Source organism: Coregonus clupeaformis, chromosome 12, assembly GCF_020615455.1.
Source record: "Coregonus clupeaformis isolate EN_2021a chromosome 12, ASM2061545v1, whole genome shotgun sequence".
Lineage (NCBI taxonomy): Eukaryota > Metazoa > Chordata > Actinopteri > Salmoniformes > Salmonidae > Coregonus > Coregonus clupeaformis.
The window spans coordinates 16,854,603-16,875,523 of record NC_059203.1 but is presented as its reverse complement, the minus strand read 5'-3'; the positions used below and the strand labels follow the sequence as shown (position 1 = coordinate 16,875,523).

The window sequence follows — 20,921 nt, the reverse complement described above, 5'->3', positions numbered from 1 at the left end:
GACATGGGACTGAGAGAATTTTTGCAGTTTTAAAGCTAATTTCCTGCAATTCTACACATTTCGAAGGTCAAGTCATGCGTTTCCGAAACATGACCCACTAAACCGTGCTTCTTAACGCCCGCTTAACCCGGAAGCCAGCCGCACCAACGTGTCGGAGGAAACACCGTTCAACTGACAACCGAGGTCAGCCTGCAGGTGCCCGGCCCCCCACAAGGAGTCACAACTGGCCAAACCCGGACGACGCTTGGCCAATTTGTCTCCCGATCATGGCCGGTTGTGATACAGCCCGGGATTACATTTTACATTTACATTTTAGTCATTTAGCAGACGCTCTTATCCAGAGCGACTTACAGTTAGTGAATACATGTTTTTTTAAAAAAAATTATACTAGCCCCCCGTGGGAATCGAACCCACAACCCTGGCGTTGCAAACGCCATGCTCTATCAACTGAGCTACATCCCTGCCGGCCATTCCTTCCCCTACCCTGGACGACGCTGGGCCAATTGTGCGCCGCCCATGAGTCTCCCGGTCGAGGCCGGCTGCGACAGAGCCTGGATTCGAACCAGGATCTCTAGTGGCACAGTTAGCACTGCGATGCAGTGCCTTAGACCACTGCGCCACTCGGGAGGCCCAATTCTACACTTTTTGCTATCATATGCAAATGTTTTGGTGGGGGGGGTTGGTGGCCCCCTGGAGTGCCCTGTGTTGGTAATCCGGCATGGCTTCTTTTCCCTCTCCTCACAGGGCCTGGCTGGCTCTGCATTTGGAAGGTTGATCTTGTGGAAAAAAAATCCCTGACATTTGAGGAGCTCCCGGGATTTAGCAAGCATGCCCAGTGGTCGCAGCCTACTCTGAGGAAACGGGTGTACATTCGAGTCATACCAAGCTGCGTGTCAGTGCAGTGGACTTTACAGCTGGCTGTAAGGTTAGGAAGAACTGGTGCTACCCTTTTTGTCTGAACAAATACTTTTATACAATCTTTACAAGTATTATAAAAACTCCTTTTAGAATTTTGTCCGTAACTATTTTAAAGCGTTTAACCTTGATTCGATGAGATCATTTTGCGCGAAGAAAACTTGAGCTGAAGGCTGGGCTTTTAGCTGCTCTGTGTCGATCGACTAGTCCACGTACATTTAGACTGACTGCCGTCGCATCGTTTTTCCTCTCGACTCGGTTGGAAGCAAAAAAGCTGGTCTTTTTGCTAAACCGTTAAATGCTTGTTACGAAAATGGATCTGCTGAACTATCAGTACCTGGACAAGATGAACAACAACATCGGCATACTCTGCTACCAAGGTAAGCAAATTACTTTAATCGCCTCCGTTATTTGGTTGATTTGGAAAACTTTGTTTTACACGCGAAATTGTAACAATATACTAAATACATTGACATAAAACCTGACATAAAATCGCTGGTTAATTTGTTGCCTATAACTTGTCGCATTTGTTTTTAAAGCTGAAATGATTATTAGTTCATAAAAGTTTCAGAGCAGCATGATTGTGTTTAAAATAAATCGGAAATATCTTTTTTTTTTTTGCACTATACTGCTGTAGATGTGTTCGATACTCATCGAATAATGTGTTTTCTATCGTAGAAGTGGTATAGCAGCAAGAGTTTAACTGAAACCTTACGAATTGTAGTCGCTAAAATACAGTTTCATGCTAGGGGATATTTTCTCTAGAAATGACGTCGCTTCCATTCTGTTGGTGTCTTTTTCTGGCCTTCACTACACCAAGGTTGTACTATTGAAACTAAGATTTAAAGAAACATGTCTCTTATTGAACATCAGAGGGTCCATGATCCTAGTGTAATTGTTATTGTTCAGTCTTGTGTGAATATCAGCTCGCACTGACCCAAGTATTATTGACCCACATTGACTCACAGGAATGATAGGAGTTTGCAGAATTTGTCTGATTTGGTCAATATTGGATTTGTATTTGGCTGTTGTTATCTACCTGTGGACAATTGGTCGTCCATTTGTGTGTGTGTGTGTGTGTGTGTGTGAATATCAAAACACTAAATCCCCTCCACTGACCTAGGTTCAGGTTGACTCACAGGAATCATACCAGTTGCGTAATTAGTCTGACAGACTCTCTCACCATTAGATGTATCACAGATTCAGTGAACCAGTGTCTCTGTGCTTGTATTAGATCATTAGTAATAGGAGGCTGCTCCAGCCAGAGATGACATTACATGCTCTGTTTCGACTATCGTTGGTTAGGCCTATCTGTGGTGAATTGCTCCTCCATTGTGGACCGTAGTCACATTTTTATTTACATATTTCACTCCAGCATGGGTGGTTGATGAAATCATGGGGCTTTTGTGGAGGAGGAGGATCATTGTGGATATTCACTATAAGCTAAGTGATGTCATTGCTTCTTGTTTTCCAACAGCCAATCACCATGAGTAGAGGGTCTCTGTGTGACTTTGTGACCATTTTACATTTGAGTCGTTATTATTTTTTTTGTTCATTTTAGCAGACGCTCTTATCCAGTGCATACATATTTTTTTTTTTCATACCCCCCATGGGAATCGAACCCACAACCCTGGCGTTGCAAACGCCATGCTCTACCAACTGAGCTACATCCCTGCCGGCCATTCCCTCCCCTACCCTGGACGACGCTGAGTCAATTGTGCGCCGCCCCATGGGTCTCCCGGTCGCGGCAGGCTATGACAGAGCCTGGATTCGAACCAGGATCTCTAGTGGCACAGCCTCACCACTGCGCCACTCGGTGGACCATGTCACATGGCCCAGTATGCAAGGGTCTGTAGGGGTTGGGTAATGGCTCTAGTGGTTCAATTACTATTTTCAAGTCATTTCAAATACTTAGCCGCTCTAGCTATGCTTGATTTAGCTTGCCTGTTGCAATCAAACCAATAGAAAAGTACCTAAAGTACAAACCCTGCCCATATGGCACTCCAGGCAGGCTAAAAAGCATTTGAAATAGTATTTGAACCCAGACAGGTGTGCTGTAGAGGGTGACATAGTATAGTGTAGTGTGGTGTAGTATAGGGGGAATAGTGATGAAGGGTCACCAGCCCCTAGCACCCTCACACTCAACTCTGGACTTCAAAGCCAGTTCCACTGCATTTTTCCCCCCTTGTTCCCTTCTAATCAGGGACTGATTTAGATCTGGGACACCAGGTGGGCGCAATTAATTATCAGGTAGAACGGAAACCCGGGTGGCTCCGGACCTCGTAGGGCAGGGTTTCCTAAACTTGGTCCTCGGGACCCCAAGGGGTGCACGTTTTTGTTTTGTTTTTTGACCTAACACTACACAGCTGATTTCAAATAATCAACTAATCATCAAGCTTTGATCATTTGAATCAGCTGTGTTGAATCAAGAGTTGAATCCCCCTGCCCTAACCCTCCTGCTGCTGGCTGTCGGAGGGGTAGACAGACATACCATGCGTGAACTCATAAAGGTTTCAGAAGGATAGACATTTCAAATGTTTTATATCTGCTATGTACAGTGTTTTTAACAATGTGCAAATAGTTCTAGTACAAATGGTAAGGGGAAGATAATTAAACAGATAAATATTGGTTCACTGAATTATGCTTCACTGGTTGCCCCTGTTTTCATGGCAACGGGCCACAAATCTTGCTGCTGTGATTGCACACTGCAGGATTTCGCCTAACAGATATGGGAGTTTTTATTAATGTTGGATTTGTTTTCAAATTCTTTGTGGGCCTGTGTGATCTGTGGGGAAATACAGTTCCTTCAGAAAGTATTCATACCCCTTGACTTATTCCACATGTTGTTGTGTTACAGCCTGAATTCAAAACGGATTCAATTGATTTGTTTCTCACCCATCTACACACAATACCCCATAATGAGAAAGTGAAAACATGTTTTAGAAATTGTATCAAATGTATTGAAAATGAAATACAGAAATATATTCATTTACATAAGTATTTACACACCTGAGTCAATACTTTGTAGAAGCACCTTTTTGGCGGCGATTTACAGCTTTGAGTCGTCTTGTGTATGTCTGTATCAGCTTTGCACATCTGGATTTGGGGATTTTCTCCCATTCTTCCTTGCAGATTTTCTCAACTCTTTTAAGTTAGATTGCTGTTCACTGACGCTCACAATCTTCAAGTCTTTCCACAGATTTTCAATGGGGTTCAAGTCTGGGCTTTGGATGGGGGCCTAAAGGACTTTCACAGTCTTGTTCTGAAGCCATTCCAGCGTTGTTGTGGATGTATGCTTGGGGTCATTGTCCTGTTGGAATGTACACTGAACAAAAATATAAACGCAACATGTAAAGTGTTGGTCCCATGTTTCATGAGATGAAATAAAAGATCCCAGAAATGTTCCATACGCACAAAAAGCTTATTAATCTCAAATTTTGTGCAGAAATCCATCCATGTTTACATCCATGTTAGTGAGAAGCAGATTTAAACAGCATGATCATTACACAGGTGCACCTTGTGCTGGGGACAATAAAAGGCCACTCTAAAATGTGCAGTTTTGTCACACAACACAATGCCACAGATGTCTCAGGTTTTGAGGGAGTGTGCAATTGGCATGCTGACTGCAAGAGTATCCACCAGAGCTGTTGGCAGATAATTTAATGTTCATTTCACTACCATAAACGTCGTTTTAGAGAATTTGGCAGGACAGTGCCTTGCAAAAGTATTCATCCCCCTTGGCGTTTTTCCTATTTTGTTGCATTACAACCTGTAATTTAAATGGATTTTTATTTGGATTTCATGTGATGGACATACACAAAATAGTCCAAATTGGTGAAGTGAAATGGAAAAAAATAACTTGTTTCAAACAATTCTAAAAAATAAATAACGGAAAACTGGTGCGTGCATATGTATTTACCCACGTTGCTATGAAGCCCCTAAATAAGATCTGGTGCAACCAATTACCTTCAGAAGTCACATAATTAGTTAAATAAATTCCACTTGTGTGCCATCTTAGTGTCACATGATCTGTCACATGATCTCAGTATATATACACCTGTTCTGAAAGGCCCCAGAGTCTGCAACACCACTAAGCAAGGGGCACCATGAAGACCAAGGAGCTCTCCAAACAGGTCAGGGACAAAGTTGTGGAGAAGTACAGATCAGGGTTGGTTTATAAAAAAATATCAGAAACTTTGAACATCCCACGGAGCACCATTTAAATCCATTATAAAAAAATGGAAAGAATATGGCACCACAACAAACCTGCCAAGAGAGGGCCGCCCACCAAAACTCACAGACCAGGCAAGGAGGGAATTAATCAGACAGGCAACAAAGAGACCAAAGATAACCCTGAAGGAGCTGCAAAGCTCCACAGCGGAGATTGGAGTATCTGTCCATAGGACCACTTTAAGCCGTACACTCCACAGAGCTGGGCTTTACGGAAGAGTGGCCAGAAAAAAGCCATTGCTTAAAGAATAAGCAAACACGTTTGGTGTTCACCAAAAGGCATGTGGGAGACTCCCCAAATATATGGAAGAAGGTACTCTGGTCAGATGAGACTAAAATTGAGCTTTTTGGCCATCAAAGAAAATGTCTGGCGCAAACCCAACACCTCTCATCACCCTGAGAAAACCATCCCCACAGTGAAGCATGGTGGTGGCAGCATCATGCTGTGGGGATGTTTTCATCTATATTTTTCATAGCTGTCTATTTACCACCACAAACCAATGCTGGCACTAAGATTGCACTGAATGAGCTGTATAAGGCCATAAGTAAACAGGAAAACGCTCATCCAGAGGCAGCACTCCTAGTGGCCGGGGACTTTAATGCAGGGAAACTTAAATCAGTTCTACCTAATTTCTACCAGCATGTTAAATGTGCAACCAGAGGAAAAAAACTCTAGACCACCTTTACTCCACACACAGAGACGCATACAAAGCTCTCCCTCGCCCTCCATTTGGCAAATCTGACCATAACTCTATCTCCTGATTCCTGCTTATAAGCAAAAACTAAAGCAGGAAGCTCCAGTGACTCGGTTAATAAAAAAGTGGTCAGATGACGCAGATGCTAAGCTACAGGACTGTTTTGCTAGCACAGACTGGAACATGTTCCGGGATTCTTCCGATAGCATTGAGGAGTACACCACCTCAGTCACTGGCTTCATCAATAAGTGCATCGACGACGTCGTCCCCACAGTGACCGTATGTATAGCAAGTTATGGAGGTAAGGCAATAAATAGGCTATAGTGCAGAATAATTACAATAGTATTAACACTGGAATGCTAGATGTGCAAGAGATGATGTGCAAATAGAGATACTGGGGTGCAAAAGAGCAAAATAAATAACAATATAGGGATGAGGTAGTTGGGTGGGCTAGTTTCAGATGGGCTGTGTACAGGTGCAGTGATCAGAGCACCTTACCGATCACTGCACCTGTACACATCTAGCATTCCAGTGTTAATACTATTGTAATTATTCTGCACTATAGCCTATTTATTGCCTTACCTCCATAACTTGCTACATTTGCACACACTGTATATATATTTTCTGTTGTATTTCTGACTTTGTTTTTTTTTACCCCATATGTAACTCTGTGTTGTTTTTATTGCACTACTTTGCTTTATCTTGGCCAGGTCGCAGTTGTAAATGAGAACCTGTTCTCAACTGGCTTACCTGGTTAAATAAAGGTGAAATAAAAAAAATAAAAAAAATGTACATATCCCAACCAGAAGCCATGGATTACAGGCAACATCCGCACTGATCTAAAGGGTAGAGCTGCCGCTTTCAAGGAGCGGGACTCTAACCCGGACGCTTATAAGAAATCCTGCTATGCCCTCCGACGAACCATCAAACAGGCAAAGAGTCAATACAGGACTAAGATTGAATCGTACTACACCGGCTCTGACGCTCGTCGGATGTGGCAGGGCTTGAAAACTATTAGACTACAAAGGGAAGCACAGCACTGGCCATCTTAATCTTTTCTTTTTATTTGCCAGTCTGAGATATGGCTTTTCATCCCAAACCATCTCAATTGGGTTGAGGTCGGGTCATCTGATGCAGCCCTCCATCACTCTCCTTCTTGGTCAAATAGCCCTTACACAGCCTGGAGGTGTGTTGGGTCATTGTCCTGTTGAAAAATAAATGGTACTTTGCAGTATTTTGTTGTGTTAGTTCTTACTTTATTAACCCAGAACGTTTTTTGTGTTATTACATAGTCGGAAATAACTTGTGTATATCAGAGCGGCGGTAACTCACCAGCATTCTGACCAGAAATACGACTTTCCCGAGTTGGATCCTTTGTTCGTACCCCCCAAGGCAATTTAACTTATCCCAGAGGCTGCTCCAAGACACTGTGTGCGGGGAAGAGGTATTCGGAGTGGACTTCTAGTCCGACTCAGGAGGCGTGCACACCATCCACCTCTTCCGAGTAGATTACGCGCTAATATTCAGTCCCTGGACAATTAATTAGACGAGGATCTCTCATCAGGGACTCTTATGGCTCTCTCCGGATATACTGTCCCCGTCCTTACAGCCAGCTGGGTTCTCAGTACCACACGCAGACCGGAATAAAAACTATCGGGGAAGTAGAAAGGCGGTGGTGTATGTTTCATGATTAACTACTCATGGTGTGATTGTGATAATGTACAGGAACTCAAGTCCTTTTGTTCACCCGACCTAGAATACCTCACAATCAAATGCAGACCGTATTACCTCCCAAGATAATTCTCTTCAGTTATCGTCACAGCCGTGTATATTCCCCCTCAAGCCGATACCACGACGACCCTCAAGGAACTGTACTTTGTGCAAACTGGAAACCGCATTTATTGTAGCTGGAGACTTTAACAAAGCAAATATGAGGAAAACATTACAGAAATTCTATCAACGCATTACCTGTAGTACTCGCGCTTCAAAAACTCTCGACCATTGTTACTCTCCCTTCCGTGATGGCTGCAAGGCCCTTCCCCTCTCTCCCTTTGGCAAATCAGATCACGACTCCATTCTGCTCCTCCCTTCCTATAGGCAGAATCTCAAACAGGAAGTACCCGCGCTAAGGTCTATTCAACATTTTGTTCACACGGACTGCGATATGTTCCGGGTTGCCTCTGAGAATAACATTGACGTATTCACTGACACAGTGGCTGAGTTAATCAGAAAGTGTATAGGGGATGTTGTTCCCACTGTGATTATTAAAACCTACCCAAACTAAAAGCTGTGGATAGATGGCAGCATGAAAGTGCAAACCACTGCATTTAACCACGGCAAGGTGACTGGAAAGATGGTTGAATAGAAACAGTGCAGTTATGTGAGGCAATCAAACAGGCAAAACGTCAGCACAGAGACAAAGTGGAGTGGCAATTAAACGGCTCAGACACGAGACGTACAGTGCATTCGGAAATTATTCAGACCCATTGACTTTTTCCGCATTTTTGTTACGTTACAGCCTTATTCCAAAATGGGTTAATTTGTTTTCCTTTTTTCTCATCGATCTACACACAATACCCCATAATGACAAAGCTAAAGCAGGGTTTCAGAAATGTTTGTAAAAACCAGAAATATGACATTTACCTAAGTATTCAGACCCTTAACTCAGTACTTTGTTGAAGCACCTTTGGGTCAGCGATTACAGCCTTGTGTCTTCTTGGGTATGACGCTACAAGCTTGGCACACCTATATTTGGGAAGTTTCTCCCATTCTTCTCTGCAGATCCTCTCAAGCTCTGTCAGGTTGGATGGGGAGTGTCGCTGCACAGCTATTTTCAGGTTGCTCCAATCAATTGAATTTACCACAGGTGGACTCAAATCAAGTTGTAGAAACATCTCAAGGATGATCAATGGAAACAGGAGGCACCTGAGCTCAATTTTCGAGTCTCATAGCAAAGGGTCTGAATACTTATGTAAATATTTTTTTACAAATGTGCAAAGATTTCTAAAAACCTGTTTTCCCTTTGTCTTTATGGGGTATTGTGTGTAGACTGCTGAAAAAAATAACATTTAATCAATTTTAGAATGAGGCTCTAATGTAACTAAATGTGGAAAAAGTCAAGGGGTCTGAATACTTTCCGAAGGCACTGTTTATATATATATATACACTCCGACATTGCTCGTCCTAATATTTATATATTTCTTTATTCCATTCTTTTACTTTTAGATTTGTTTGTGTAGTTGTGAATTGTTAGATACTACTGCACTGCTGGAGCTAGGAACACAAGCATTTCGCTACACCCACAATAACATCTGCTAAATATGTGTATGTGAACAATAACATTTGATTTTGCTTTGATTTGTATGTATTGAACAGACAGGGAAAGGACATGTACTATAGACTAAATCAGTGGCTGTGATGATGGGCTCTGACTGTTCCAATTCATTCTAAGCCCATTTACTGTTGTTTGGCCCAAATGGCACCCTATTCCCTATATAGTGCACTAATTTTGACCATAGGTCTATGGGCCCTGGTCAAAAGTAGTGCACTATGTAGGGAATAGGGTGCCATTTGGGATGCGAACTGTGATTACCTTTTGATGCAGACAATCAAGTGACTGTAGATTTTTCACTGCTGATGTCAATTATCAGTTACTTATCTCTCCCCATTACCTGTTCTCTCCTTGGTCATTCAGAATGGCTGGCAATTCAAAAGGATTTATTGGCATGGGAAACATATGTTTACATCTCTCTCTCTCTCTCTCTCTCTCTCTCTCTCTCTCTCTCTCTCTCTCTCTCTCTCTCTCTCTCTCTCTCTCTCTCTCTCTCTCTCTCTCCCTCTCTCTCTCTCTCTCCTTCTCTCTCTCTCTCTCCTTCTCTCTTCTCTCTCTCTCTCTCCTTCTCTCTCTCTCTCTCTCTCTCTCTCTCTCTCTCCTCTCTCTCTCTCTCTCTCTCTCTCTCTCTCTCTCCCTACTCTCTCTCTCTCTCTCTCTCCTACTCTCTCTCTCTCTCTCTCTCTCTCTCTCTCTCTCTCTCTCTCTCTCTCTCTCTCTGTCTCTCTCTCCTACTCCCTCTCTCTGTCTCTCTCTCTTCCCTTTCTCTTTTTCACTCTTTCTCCCAAAATGATCCCAGATCAGCATTCCTACTTGTGCCCTGGCCTGGCCACTGTCCGCACTACCGGCCTGGCCACTGTCCGCACTACCGGCCTGGCCACTGTCCGCACTACCGGCCTGGCCACTACCGGGTCCAGCAGAATGTCTGCTGCCTCTATCTCTGTCCTCTCTGCCGCCCAGCTAGTCACGTGACCTGATGACAGGACAGAATCCATATCTACCCATAAGCCACTTGTGCTGTCTACTGTATCTGTTTGGTCTGTCCCAGTCACTACGGACCAGGGCAACAAGGCCGCAGAGTTATTTTTGGTATGCAGCTCTGAAGAAGAGGGAGCGCATGTCCAGTAGTCTATTCCAGCCTGGCTGTCTGGGACTGTGGACAGGGTAGAGATCCTGGCTGTCTGGGACTGTGGACAGGGTAGAGATCCTGGCTGTCTGGGACTGTGGACAGGGTAGAGATCCTGGCTGTCTGGGACTGTGGACAGGGTAGAGATCCTGGCTGTCTGGGACTGTGGACAGGGTAGAGATCCTGGCGGTCTGGGACTGTGGACAGGGTAGAGATCCTGGCTGTCTGGGACTGTGGACAGGGTAGAGATCCTGGCTGTCTGGGACTGTGGACAGGGTAGAGATCCTGGCTGTCTGGGACTGTGGACAGGGTTGAGATCCTGGCTGTCTGGGACTGTGGACAGGGTAGAGATCCTGGCTGTCTGGGACTGTGGACAGGGTAGATATCCTGGCTGTCTGGGACTGTGTAGAGAGTAGAGATCCTGGCTGTCTGGGACTGTGGACAGGGTAGAGATCCTGGCTGACTGTGGACAGGGTAGAGATCCTGGCTGACTGTGGACAGGGTAGAGATCCTGGCGGTCTGGGACTGTGGACAGGGTAGAGATCCTGGCTGACTGTGGACAGGGTAGAGATCCTGGCTGACTGTGGACAGGGTAGAGATCCTGGCTGTCTGGGACTGTGGACAGGGTAGAGATCCTGGCTGTCTGGGACTGTGGACATGGAGTAGTACATCATCCTGAGTAAATATAGATGTTTAACTAAAAGGGGTTTAGATAGATGGGACAGAGCAGCTCCTGCACTACTGTCTCTCTCTCCCTCTCTTGGTTTCTCTCTTCTTTCAATTCAATTTCAATAGACAGGAAACAAAAGGGAAATAAACAATGAAACATGACCAGTAAACGTTACACTCACAAAAGTTTTAAAATAATATAGATATTTCAGATGTTATATTAATGGTAATGTTGTAACAATATGCAAATAGCTGAAGTATGAAAGAGAAAATAAACAGATAAATATAGTTTGTATTTACAATGGTGTTTGTTCTTCACTGGTTGCCCTTTTCTTGTGGCAACAGGTCACAAATCTTGCAGCTGTGATGGCACACTGTGCTATTTCACCCAGTAGATATGGGAGTTGGTCAAAATTGGGTATGTTTTCGAATTCATTGTGGGTCTGTGTATTCTGAGGGAAATGTGTCTTTTTAATATGGTCGTACATTTGGCAGGAGGTTAGGAAGTGCAGCTCAGTTTCCACCTCATTTTGTGGGCAGTGTGCACATAGCCTGTCTTCTCTTGAGAGCCAGGTCTGCCGATGGCGGCCCCTCTCTCTGTCTTTAATTGATAACTACTTTGTTATAACATCTTTTATGACCCTAAGGCCTTGTTTGGTTCAGTCAGTCCAAACCTACCTCTTTGACCACCGGAGTCCTGTGTCCTGGGCCTCTTACCCTGGCTGGGCTGTCATTGGCTCCATCCGGTCGGTGTTGTCTGCTGTGGCTCTGCTGGGCTGAACTGGCTTCACTCCCTGCCCCTGCTAGCTCAGTTTAGTCTCTCAGCTCTCTCTGAGCCAGCCCCAGCCTGCATTGGGGAAGGGGGGGGGAATGCTGACTGTCACTTTTCCTGCTGAACAGGAGAAAAACGCTGGCGTGTGCGTTCGTGCATGCTCTGTGGAGAGAGGTGAGGTGAGGACCCCTCGAGCTATGGGCCTTTGTTGTCCCAACGGCTGCCTGTTCTTTTTCTGTTGATATACGTGTGATTTGGTGGGTAGCGTTTTCATAGCCTGCCTGCTCCCAGATCTGTCATGCTAACTCTTTTTGGAAAACAGCACAAACAGGTCTGGGACCATGTAGCTTTACTTAATCAAATCAAATTGTATTTGCCACATGCGCCGAATTCAACAGGTGTAGACATTACAGTGAAATGCTTACTTACAAGCCCTTAACCAACAATGCAGTTTTAAGAAAAAAATTAAAATAGCAAATAATTAAAGAGCAGCAGTAAAATAAAATAACAGTAGCGAGGCTATATACAGGGGGTACCAGTACAGAGTCAATGTGCGGGGGCACAGGTTAGACGAGGTAATTGAGGTAATATGTACATGTGGGTAGAGTTAAAGTGACTATGCATAAATAATAAATAGAGTAGCAGCAGTGTAAAAGAGGGGGATGGGGTGGGGGGGCAATGCAAATAGTCCGGGTAGCCATGATTAGCTGTTCAGGAGTCTTATGGCTTGAGGGTAGAAGCTGTTAACATTTTACATTTACATTTTAGTCACTTAGCAGACGCTCTTATCCAGAGCAACTTACAGTTAATGAGTGCATACATTTTTCATACTGGCCCCTCCGTGGGAATCGAACCCACAACCCTGGCGTTGCAAGCGCCATGCTCTACCAACTGAGCTACAGGTTAAGAAGCCTTTTGGACCTAGACTTGGCGCTCCAGTACACTAATTTAAAAAAAATGGAAATGAAATGGAGATTATGTTTTGGTTAGTGCAATTATTTTTTTTTTTGTTAGTGCTATCTGGAGATGACGGTTTGGTTAGCGCTAGCTGGAGATTATTGCTTGGTTAGTGCTATCTGGAGATGACGGTTTGGTTAGCGCTAGCTGGAGATTATTGCTTGGTTAGTGCTATCTGGAGATGACGGTTTGGTTAGCGCTAGCTGGAGATTATTGCTTGGTTAGTGCTATCTGGAGATGACGGTTTGGTTAGCGCTAGCTGGAGATTATTGCTTGGTTAGTGCTATCTGGAGATGACGGTTTGGTTAGCGCTAGCTGGAGATTATTGCTTGGTTAGTGCTATCTGGAGATGACGGTTTGGTTAGCGCTAGCTGGAGATTATTGCTTGGTTAGTGCTATCTGGAGATGACGGTTTGGTTAGCGCTAGCTGGAGATTATTGCTTGGTTAGTGCTATCTGGAGATGACGGTTTGGTTAGCGCTAGCTGGAGATTATTGCTTGGTTAGTGCTATCTGGAGATGATGGTTTGGTTAGCGCTAGCTGGAGAGGAGTTAGTTTAGCGCTAGCTGGAAATTATGGTTTGGTTAGACCAGGGCTGCCCAACCCTCTTCCTGGAGATCTACCGTCCTGTGGGTTTTCAGTACAACCGTAATTTAACACACCTGATTCTACTTATTAGCTGCTCAACAAGACCTTAACTAGCTGAATCAGATATGCAAAGTTAGGGTTGGACTGAACCTTCAGGACAGTAGATCTCCAGGAAAAGGGTTGGGCAGCCCTGGTCTACAGTATCAAAAGCTTTTGACTAGTCTACAAACATGGCAGCGCAATTCTTTCTATCATCTAAGTCATTTGAAATATTATTTACAACAAGCATGGTAGCCGTAGTGGTGCAATGTTTAGGTCTGAATCCGGATGGATTAACATTAAGAATACCATTTACAGATAGAAAATAACATAGCGGTTTGTTGACCAATGATTCTAATATTTTAGAGCTAGCTAGCACAGGGGAACACAGAGGAACAAGACATGGCCATTGTATCGTGTTTTTATGTAACTGACTTTCATGCATTATAAAAACGAATAAAAGGCATCCCATGCCAGGGACTCAGTTTAGTCGGCCAGAAATATCATTTAGCAGAGACGGAGACATGGGGGCAATGCTTAGTTTCTGCTAGGAGAGGGTTGGGGGGGGGTTTGAGGTTCACCTCTCTCTGAGCCTCTGTAACTCGAGCCATCCTGTCCTGACATGTTTGAAGTCCTCTGAGGGGGCTCTGTCTCTCTCCCTCTCCCCTTTGATCGTGTAGAACTTAATAAGCGTCTTTGAGTAGATCAAACACGAAGCGTCTCCCCTGACACAGATATACATCTTTATGTTTCATACCGCTCTGCTCTGTTCAGAGGACAGGTTACCTTACCTACTACTGTACCATAAAGGTTGACTCAGGAGGAAGAAGGATTCTGTTGTTGGGCTTCGCTTTGTGCACGGGGGCATTGTCATGCTCAAACAGGAACGGGCCTTCCCCAAACTGTTGCCACAAAGATGAAGCACAGAATCATCTAGAATGTCATTGTGTGCTGTAGTATGCTGTAGAGTTAAGATTTCCCTTCACTGGAACTAAGGGGCCCAGCCCGAACCATGGAAAACAACCCCAGACCATTATTCCTCCTCCACCAAACTTTACAGTTGGCGCTTTGCATTTGGGCAGGTAGCGTTCTTCTGGCATCCACCAAACCCAGATTCATCTGTCGGACTGCCAGATGGTGAAGCGTGATTCATCACTCCACTACTCCAGAGTCCAATGGCGGCGAGCTTCATACCACTCCAGCCGATGCTTGGCATTGCTCATGGTGATCTTAGGCTTGTGTGCGGCTGCTCGGCCATGGAAACCCATTTCATGAAGCTCCCGACGAACTGTTCTTGTGCTGATGTTGCTTCCAGAGGCAGTTTGGAACTCAGTAGTGAGTGTTGCAACAGAGGACAGACGATTTTACGCGCTTCAGCATTCGGCGGTCCCGTTCTGAGCGCTTGTGTGGCCTATCACTTCGCGGCTGAGCTGTTGTTGCTCCTAGACGTTTCCACTTCACAATAACAGCACTAACAGTTGACCCGGGGCAGCTCTAGCAGGTCAGAAATGAGGCGAACTGACTTGTTGGAAAGGTGGCATCCTATGACCGTGCCACGTTGAAAGTCATTTAGCTCTTCAGTAAGGTCATTCTACTGCCAATGTTGGTCTATGGAGATTGCATGGCTGTGTGCTCGGTTTTATACACCTGTCAGCAACGGATGTGGCTAAAATAGCAGAATCCACTAATTTGAAGGGGTGTCCACATATTTTTGTCTGCCTGCCTGTGTGTCTGTCTCAGTCTGTCTCAGTCTGTGTCTGTGTCTCTGTCTGTCATAGTAAAAATAAAGAAAAACCCTTGAATGAGTAGGTGTGTCCAAACTTTTGACTGGTACTATATACACCTACTCATTCAAGGGTTTTTCATTATTTTTACTATTTTCTACATTGTAGAATAATAGTGAAGACATCAAAACTATGAAATAACACATATGGAATCACGTAGTAACCAAAAAAGTGTTAAACAAATCAAAATATATTATGTATTTGAGTTTCTTCAAATAGCCACCCTTTGTCTTGATGACAGCTTTGCACACTCTTGGCATTCTCTCAACCAGCTTCACCTGGAATTATTTTCCAACAGTCTTGAAGGAGTTAAAATATTGAATTTGGCCTTTACTAGTATAGCCAATAGAAACGCATTGAATAAATGGCAAAGACGTTTTCGTGAGAAGACCGATTTTCGGGATGTCTCATGGTCTGACAAACACCGCTGTAGCTCGGCCACCTTCCACCGCAGATGCGGAAAGCCGACATAACAGGATGCGGTGGATTGAGACGCAGCCCATACAGATATCTCTAGCTTAAACTGACGGATTTTGATGGTGATTTTTTTTAAAACTTAGATTGATGCACAGGTGACTCTTAAGGATTAAAGCAGAACTACCAAAACTGATGCTGGACCTGAACAATCAAAATATAATCTATTGTAAACCCCGTTCAGCAGGTATAGACAGGTGAGTTGTCTCCAGTAGTTAACTTTTATTCTGGTAAAACACCATGTTCAAACAGCACATAGATAACAATAACCTAGCAAATTACATAGGTTGTCAACTAATAAAACCCAATATCACGCAAGCCATATTAGTATCTGAGTGCTGAAGGTGCCGCGCAGATGTACAAGATCAGGAACAGGCTGCCTACCTCTCATTGGTCAGCGTGCGAAACTGGGCACAGTGCGCATTTTGACTAGGCTACTGATATTCCCTAGGGTTGTTTGGCATGACTTGACTTGTAGATCAATGACTGTCAACACAGTTACATGCTTAGTTCGACACTGAAAGAGAGGACGCATCAGTTGTCACAAAATATAAGGTATTTTCGGAAGGTAGAAAGAATGTAATTATGAGCAAAAAAAACATTTTCTAAACCGTCTTGTAACATTTTGAATCAGTTTTCTGACCGATGCATGCTACATTTGGATAAATTTGAATCGGTTTGAACCTGTTTTCTGACCAACGCATGCTACATTTGGGACGTTTGGGTTCTGCGGTTCTTATCTAGGCGTGTTGGTGAGTTCTTACATCACTACTAGTCATCCTGTTAATAAACGTGTTTGAGTTTATGGAGTCCCGTTTCAGTGTACAATGTTGTTATGCATGCTCATTGTTTTACATGTCAATGTTTACATGGCAGGATAGTCAGGCTGGAGCGGACTGTTGTTGGGTGGTTAGTCAGGCTGGAGCGGACTGTTGTTGGATGGTTAGTCAGGCTGGAGCTGACTGTTGTTGGATGGTTAGTCAGGCTGGAGCTGACTGTTGTTGGATGGATAGTCAGGCTGGAGCTGACTGTTGTTGGATGGATAGTCAGGCTGGAGCTGACTGTTGTTGGATGGTTAGTCAGGCTGGAGCTGACTGTTGTTGGGTGGTTAGTCAGGCTGGAGCTGACTGTTGTTGGATGGATAGTCAGGCTGGAGCTGACTGTTGTTGGATGGATAGTCAGGCTGGAGCTGACTGTTGTTGGATGGATAGTCAGGCTGGAGCTGACTGTTGTTGGATGGTTAGTCAGGCTGGAGCTGACTGTTGTTGGGTGGTTAGTCAGGCTGGAGCTGACTGTTGTTGGATGGTTAGTCAGGCTGGAGCTGACTGTTGTTGGATGGTTAGTCAGGCTGGAGCTGACTGTTGTTGGGTGGTTAGTCAGGCTGGAGCTGACTGTTGTTGGATGGTTAGTCAGGCTGGAGCTGACTGTTGTTGGATGGTTAGTCAGGCTGGAGCTGACTGTTGTTGGATGGTTAGTCAGGCTGGAGCTGACTGTTGTTGGGTGGTTAGTCAGGCTGGAGCTGACTGTTGTTGGATGGTTAGTCAGGCTGGAGCTGACTGTTGTTGGATGGTTAGTCAGGCTGGAGCTGACTGTTGTTGGATGGTTAGTCAGGCTGGAGCTGACTGTTGTTGGATGGTTAGTCAGGCTGGAGCTGACTGTTGTTGGATGGTTAGTCAGGCTGGAGCTGACTGTGTTGTGGTGTGTGTTGTTGTGAGTTGTTGGTTGTGTGTGAGTGTCTGTGCTGTGCTTTGTTAGTGGTTGTGTTGTGAGTGGCTGCATTGTTGTGGTTTTAGTGGCTGTGCTGTGAGTGGCTGTGTTTTGTTATGAGTGCTTGGCTGGATAGTAAGGCTGTAGCTTGTAGGCTGTAGCTTGTAGGCTGTAGCTTGTAGGCTGTAGCTTGTAGTCTGTAGCCTGTAGCTTGTAGGCTGTAGCTTGTAGCTTGTAGGCTGTAGCTTGTAGCCTGTAGGCTGTAGCTTGTAGGCGGTAGCTTGTAGGCGGTAGCCTGTAGTCTGTAGCTTGTAGTCTGTAGTCTGTAGCTTGTAGGCTGTAGCTTGTAGTCTGTAGGCTGTAGCTTGTAGGCTGTAGCTTGTAGTCTGTAGGCTGTAGCTTGTAGGCTGTAGCTTGTAGCCTGTAGCTTGTAGTCTGTAGGCTGTAGCTTGTAGTCTGTAGCTTGTAGCTTGTAGGCTGTAGCTTGTAGTCTGTAGCTTGTAGGCTGTAGCTTGTAGGCTGTAGCTTGTAGCCTGTAGGCTGTAGCTTGTAGGCTGTAGCTTGTAGGCTGTAGCTTGTAGGCTGTAGCTTGTAGGCTGTAGCTTGTAGGCTGTAGCTTGTAGCTTGTAGGCTGTAGGCTGTAGCTTTCTCTCTCTCGCTTTCTCTCTCCTGCCAAAAACAATGATGTCATCTTTGTTGCCATGGAGCGCTCTGACGAGCAGAAACACGGCAGTCAGGAAAATGGGTGGCTTGTTTAGAAGGCTCCCTCTGCACATTCTACTGTTCTACACAGTCTAAATGCTCTTAGTTCATTCCATTTCAATACTCGTTGTTTGAATTGTTCCGAATAAGAATGGACTGGATTGTTTTCACAGTATTTAGTTTTATTGTATTTCTGTGAACAATACGTTGCATTGAGTTGTATGACCCTAGGCCTAGCTTGACAATGTGACTACTGTGCATTAGTTAGGTGAACAATGCTGTACATTGTTAAGGCACAGAAGATGTGTATGTTGTAATTATCTGCTTTGAAATGTTTCACACGTAAACTCGGCTCAGTAAAATGCTTCTCAGAGTTGAGTGAGTGTAACATTGGCCTAAACTCTTCTAGTGGAAAGTCCCCATGGGTACATATTGCCAGTAGTACTTTTCCTGCCCCACCCCCCTCCCCTCCCCCCACACACACACACACACTGAACTCTCTGCTATGCTTTGCTATTCTCTGGGACCAAGAAGGAACAGCATACAACAAGTATTTTAACATGTTTTGTTATTCAAACATTTCAACCAGTTTCCTGCAGACCTACCATGCTAGGACATTCAACATTCAGCAACGTGTTGCGTTTTAGTGTTTACTGGACGTTTGATATTAAATAATAGCTGTGTGGTGTACACATTTTAACACAGTAGTAAAGGACCCTTCCCTGCTGCTCCACGGTCCTGTAATCTAACTACTCTAACGTTTAACAGCCATGTAGACACGTAACCAGAACAGAGTGAGAGACTCACTGTCCGTCCACATCAGTTACTTGGTTCATATAAACCAAGGGGCGGCAGGTAGCTTAGTGGTTTAAGAGCGTTGTGCCAGTAACCGAAAGGTCGCTGGTTCTAATCCCAGAGCCGACTAGGTGACAAATCTGTCGATGTGCCTTTGAGCAAGGCACTTAACCCTAATTGCGCCTGTAAGTTGCTCTGGATAAGAGCGTCTGCTAAATGACCAAAAAAATATTTAAAAAACATTCCTCGAATCCAAGTGAAATTAGGTTGAAAGAGCTTACACAGTTCATTGCATTGTCATTAAATCCCTGGAGCCAGCGTGTTTTGTGTTCTGACCGTCTGGAGCCAGCGTGTTTTGTGTTCTGACCGTCTGGAGCCAGCGTGTTTTGTGTTCTGACCGTCTGGAGCCAGCGTGTTTTGTGTTCTGACCGTCTGGAGCCAGCGTGTTTTGTATTCTGACCGTCTGGAGCCAGCGTGTTTTGTGTTCTGACCGTCTGCAGTGTGTGGAAAGCTCCCAAGTGTTGTTGTAGAAGGCTTTACTTGCTATGATTGTGTTAGCTGTATTACCTACCTGGAAATCGCTCTGGATAAGGCAGTTATGTTTTTATTTTGATGCTGGTGATAATGTTAGAGATAGAAATGTCATCAGTACAGCTTCCTCCCCATTGATAACAAGGTGTTCTAAATGGTCTCTCTCTCTCTCTCTCTCCTCTCTCTCCTCTCTCTCTCTCTCTCTCTCTCTCTCTCTGTCTCTCTCTCTCTCTCTCTCTGTCTCTCTGTCTCTCTGTCTCTCTCTCTCTCTCTCTCTCTCTGTCTCTCTGTCTCTCTGTCTCTCTGTCTCTCTGTCTCTCTCTCTCTCTCTCTCTCTCTCTCTCTCTCTCTCTCTCTCTCTCTCTCTCTCTCTCTCTCTCTCTCTCTCTCTCTCTCTCTCCCCCCATTGATAACAAGGCGTTCTAAATGTCTCTCTCTCGCTCTCATTCAATTCAATTCAATTGAAGGGCTTTATTGTCATGGGAAACGTATGTTAACATTGCCAAAGCAAGTGAAGTAGATGGTAAACAAAAGTGAAATAAACAATAAATATTAACAGTAAACATTACACTCAGAAGTTCCAAAAGAATAAAGACATTTCAAATGTCATATTATGTATATATACAGTGTTGTAATGATGTGCAAAATAGTTAAAGTACAAATGGGAAAATAAATAAACATAAATATGGGTTGTATTTACAATGGTGTTTGTTCTTCACTGGTTGCCCTTTTCTTGTGGCAACAGGTCACAAATCTTGCAGCTGTGATGGCACACTGTGGTTTTTCACCCAGTAGATATGGGAGTTTATCAAAATTGGGTTTGTTTTCGGATTCTTTGTGGATCTCTGTAATCATTTGGCAGGAGGTTAGGAAGTGCAGTTCAGTTTCCACCTCATTTTGTGAGCAGTGTGCACATAGCCTGTCTTCTCTTGAGAGCCAGGTCTGCCTACGGCGGCCTTTCTCAATAGCAAGGCTGAGTCTGTACATAGTCAAAGCTTTCCTTAAGTTTGGGTCAGTCACAGTGGTCAGGTATTCTGCCACTGTGTACTCTCTGTTTAGAGCCAAATAGCATTCTAGTTTGCTCTGTTTTTTTGTTAATTCTTTCCAATGTGTCAAGTAATTCTCTTTTTGTTTTCTCATGATTTGGTTGGGTCTAATTGTGTTGTTGTTGTCCTGGGGCTCTGTGGGGTCTGTTTGTGTTTTGTGAACAGAGCCCCAGGACCAGCTTACTTGGGGGACTCTTCTCCAAGTTCATCTCTCTGTAGGTGATGGCTTTGCTATGGAAGGTTTGGGAATCGCTTCTTTTAAGTGGTTTTAGAATTTAACAGCTCTTTTCTGGATTTTGATAATTAGCGGGTATCTGCCTAATTCTGCTCTGCATGCATTATTTGGTGTTTTTCGTTGTACACTGAGGATATTTTTGCAGAATTCTACATGCAGAGTCTCAATTTGGAGTTTGTCCCATTTTGTGAATTCTTGGTTGGTGAGCGGACCCCAAACCTCACAACCATAAAGGGCAATGGGTTCTATAACTGATTCAAGTATTTTTAGCCAGATCCTAATTGTGATGTCAAATTTTATGTTCCTTTTGATGGCATAGTAGGCCC

The 20,921-nt window shown here is 44.3% G+C and overlaps 1 protein-coding gene across 1 annotated transcript in view; it reads left to right on the top strand.

Moving 5' to 3' along the window:
• The first annotated feature begins 749 nt into the window (after positions 1–749).
• vgll4b (vestigial-like family member 4b) overlaps positions 750–20,921 on the top strand; it is a 77,126-nt gene continuing 56,954 nt past the window's right edge. The window contains exon 1 of the mRNA XM_041891861.2: positions 750–1,295. Within this exon, the coding sequence (XP_041747795.1) occupies positions 1,214–1,295 (82 nt within the window). The 5' untranslated portion in view covers positions 750–1,213. The remainder of the gene's footprint in view (positions 1,296–20,921) is intronic.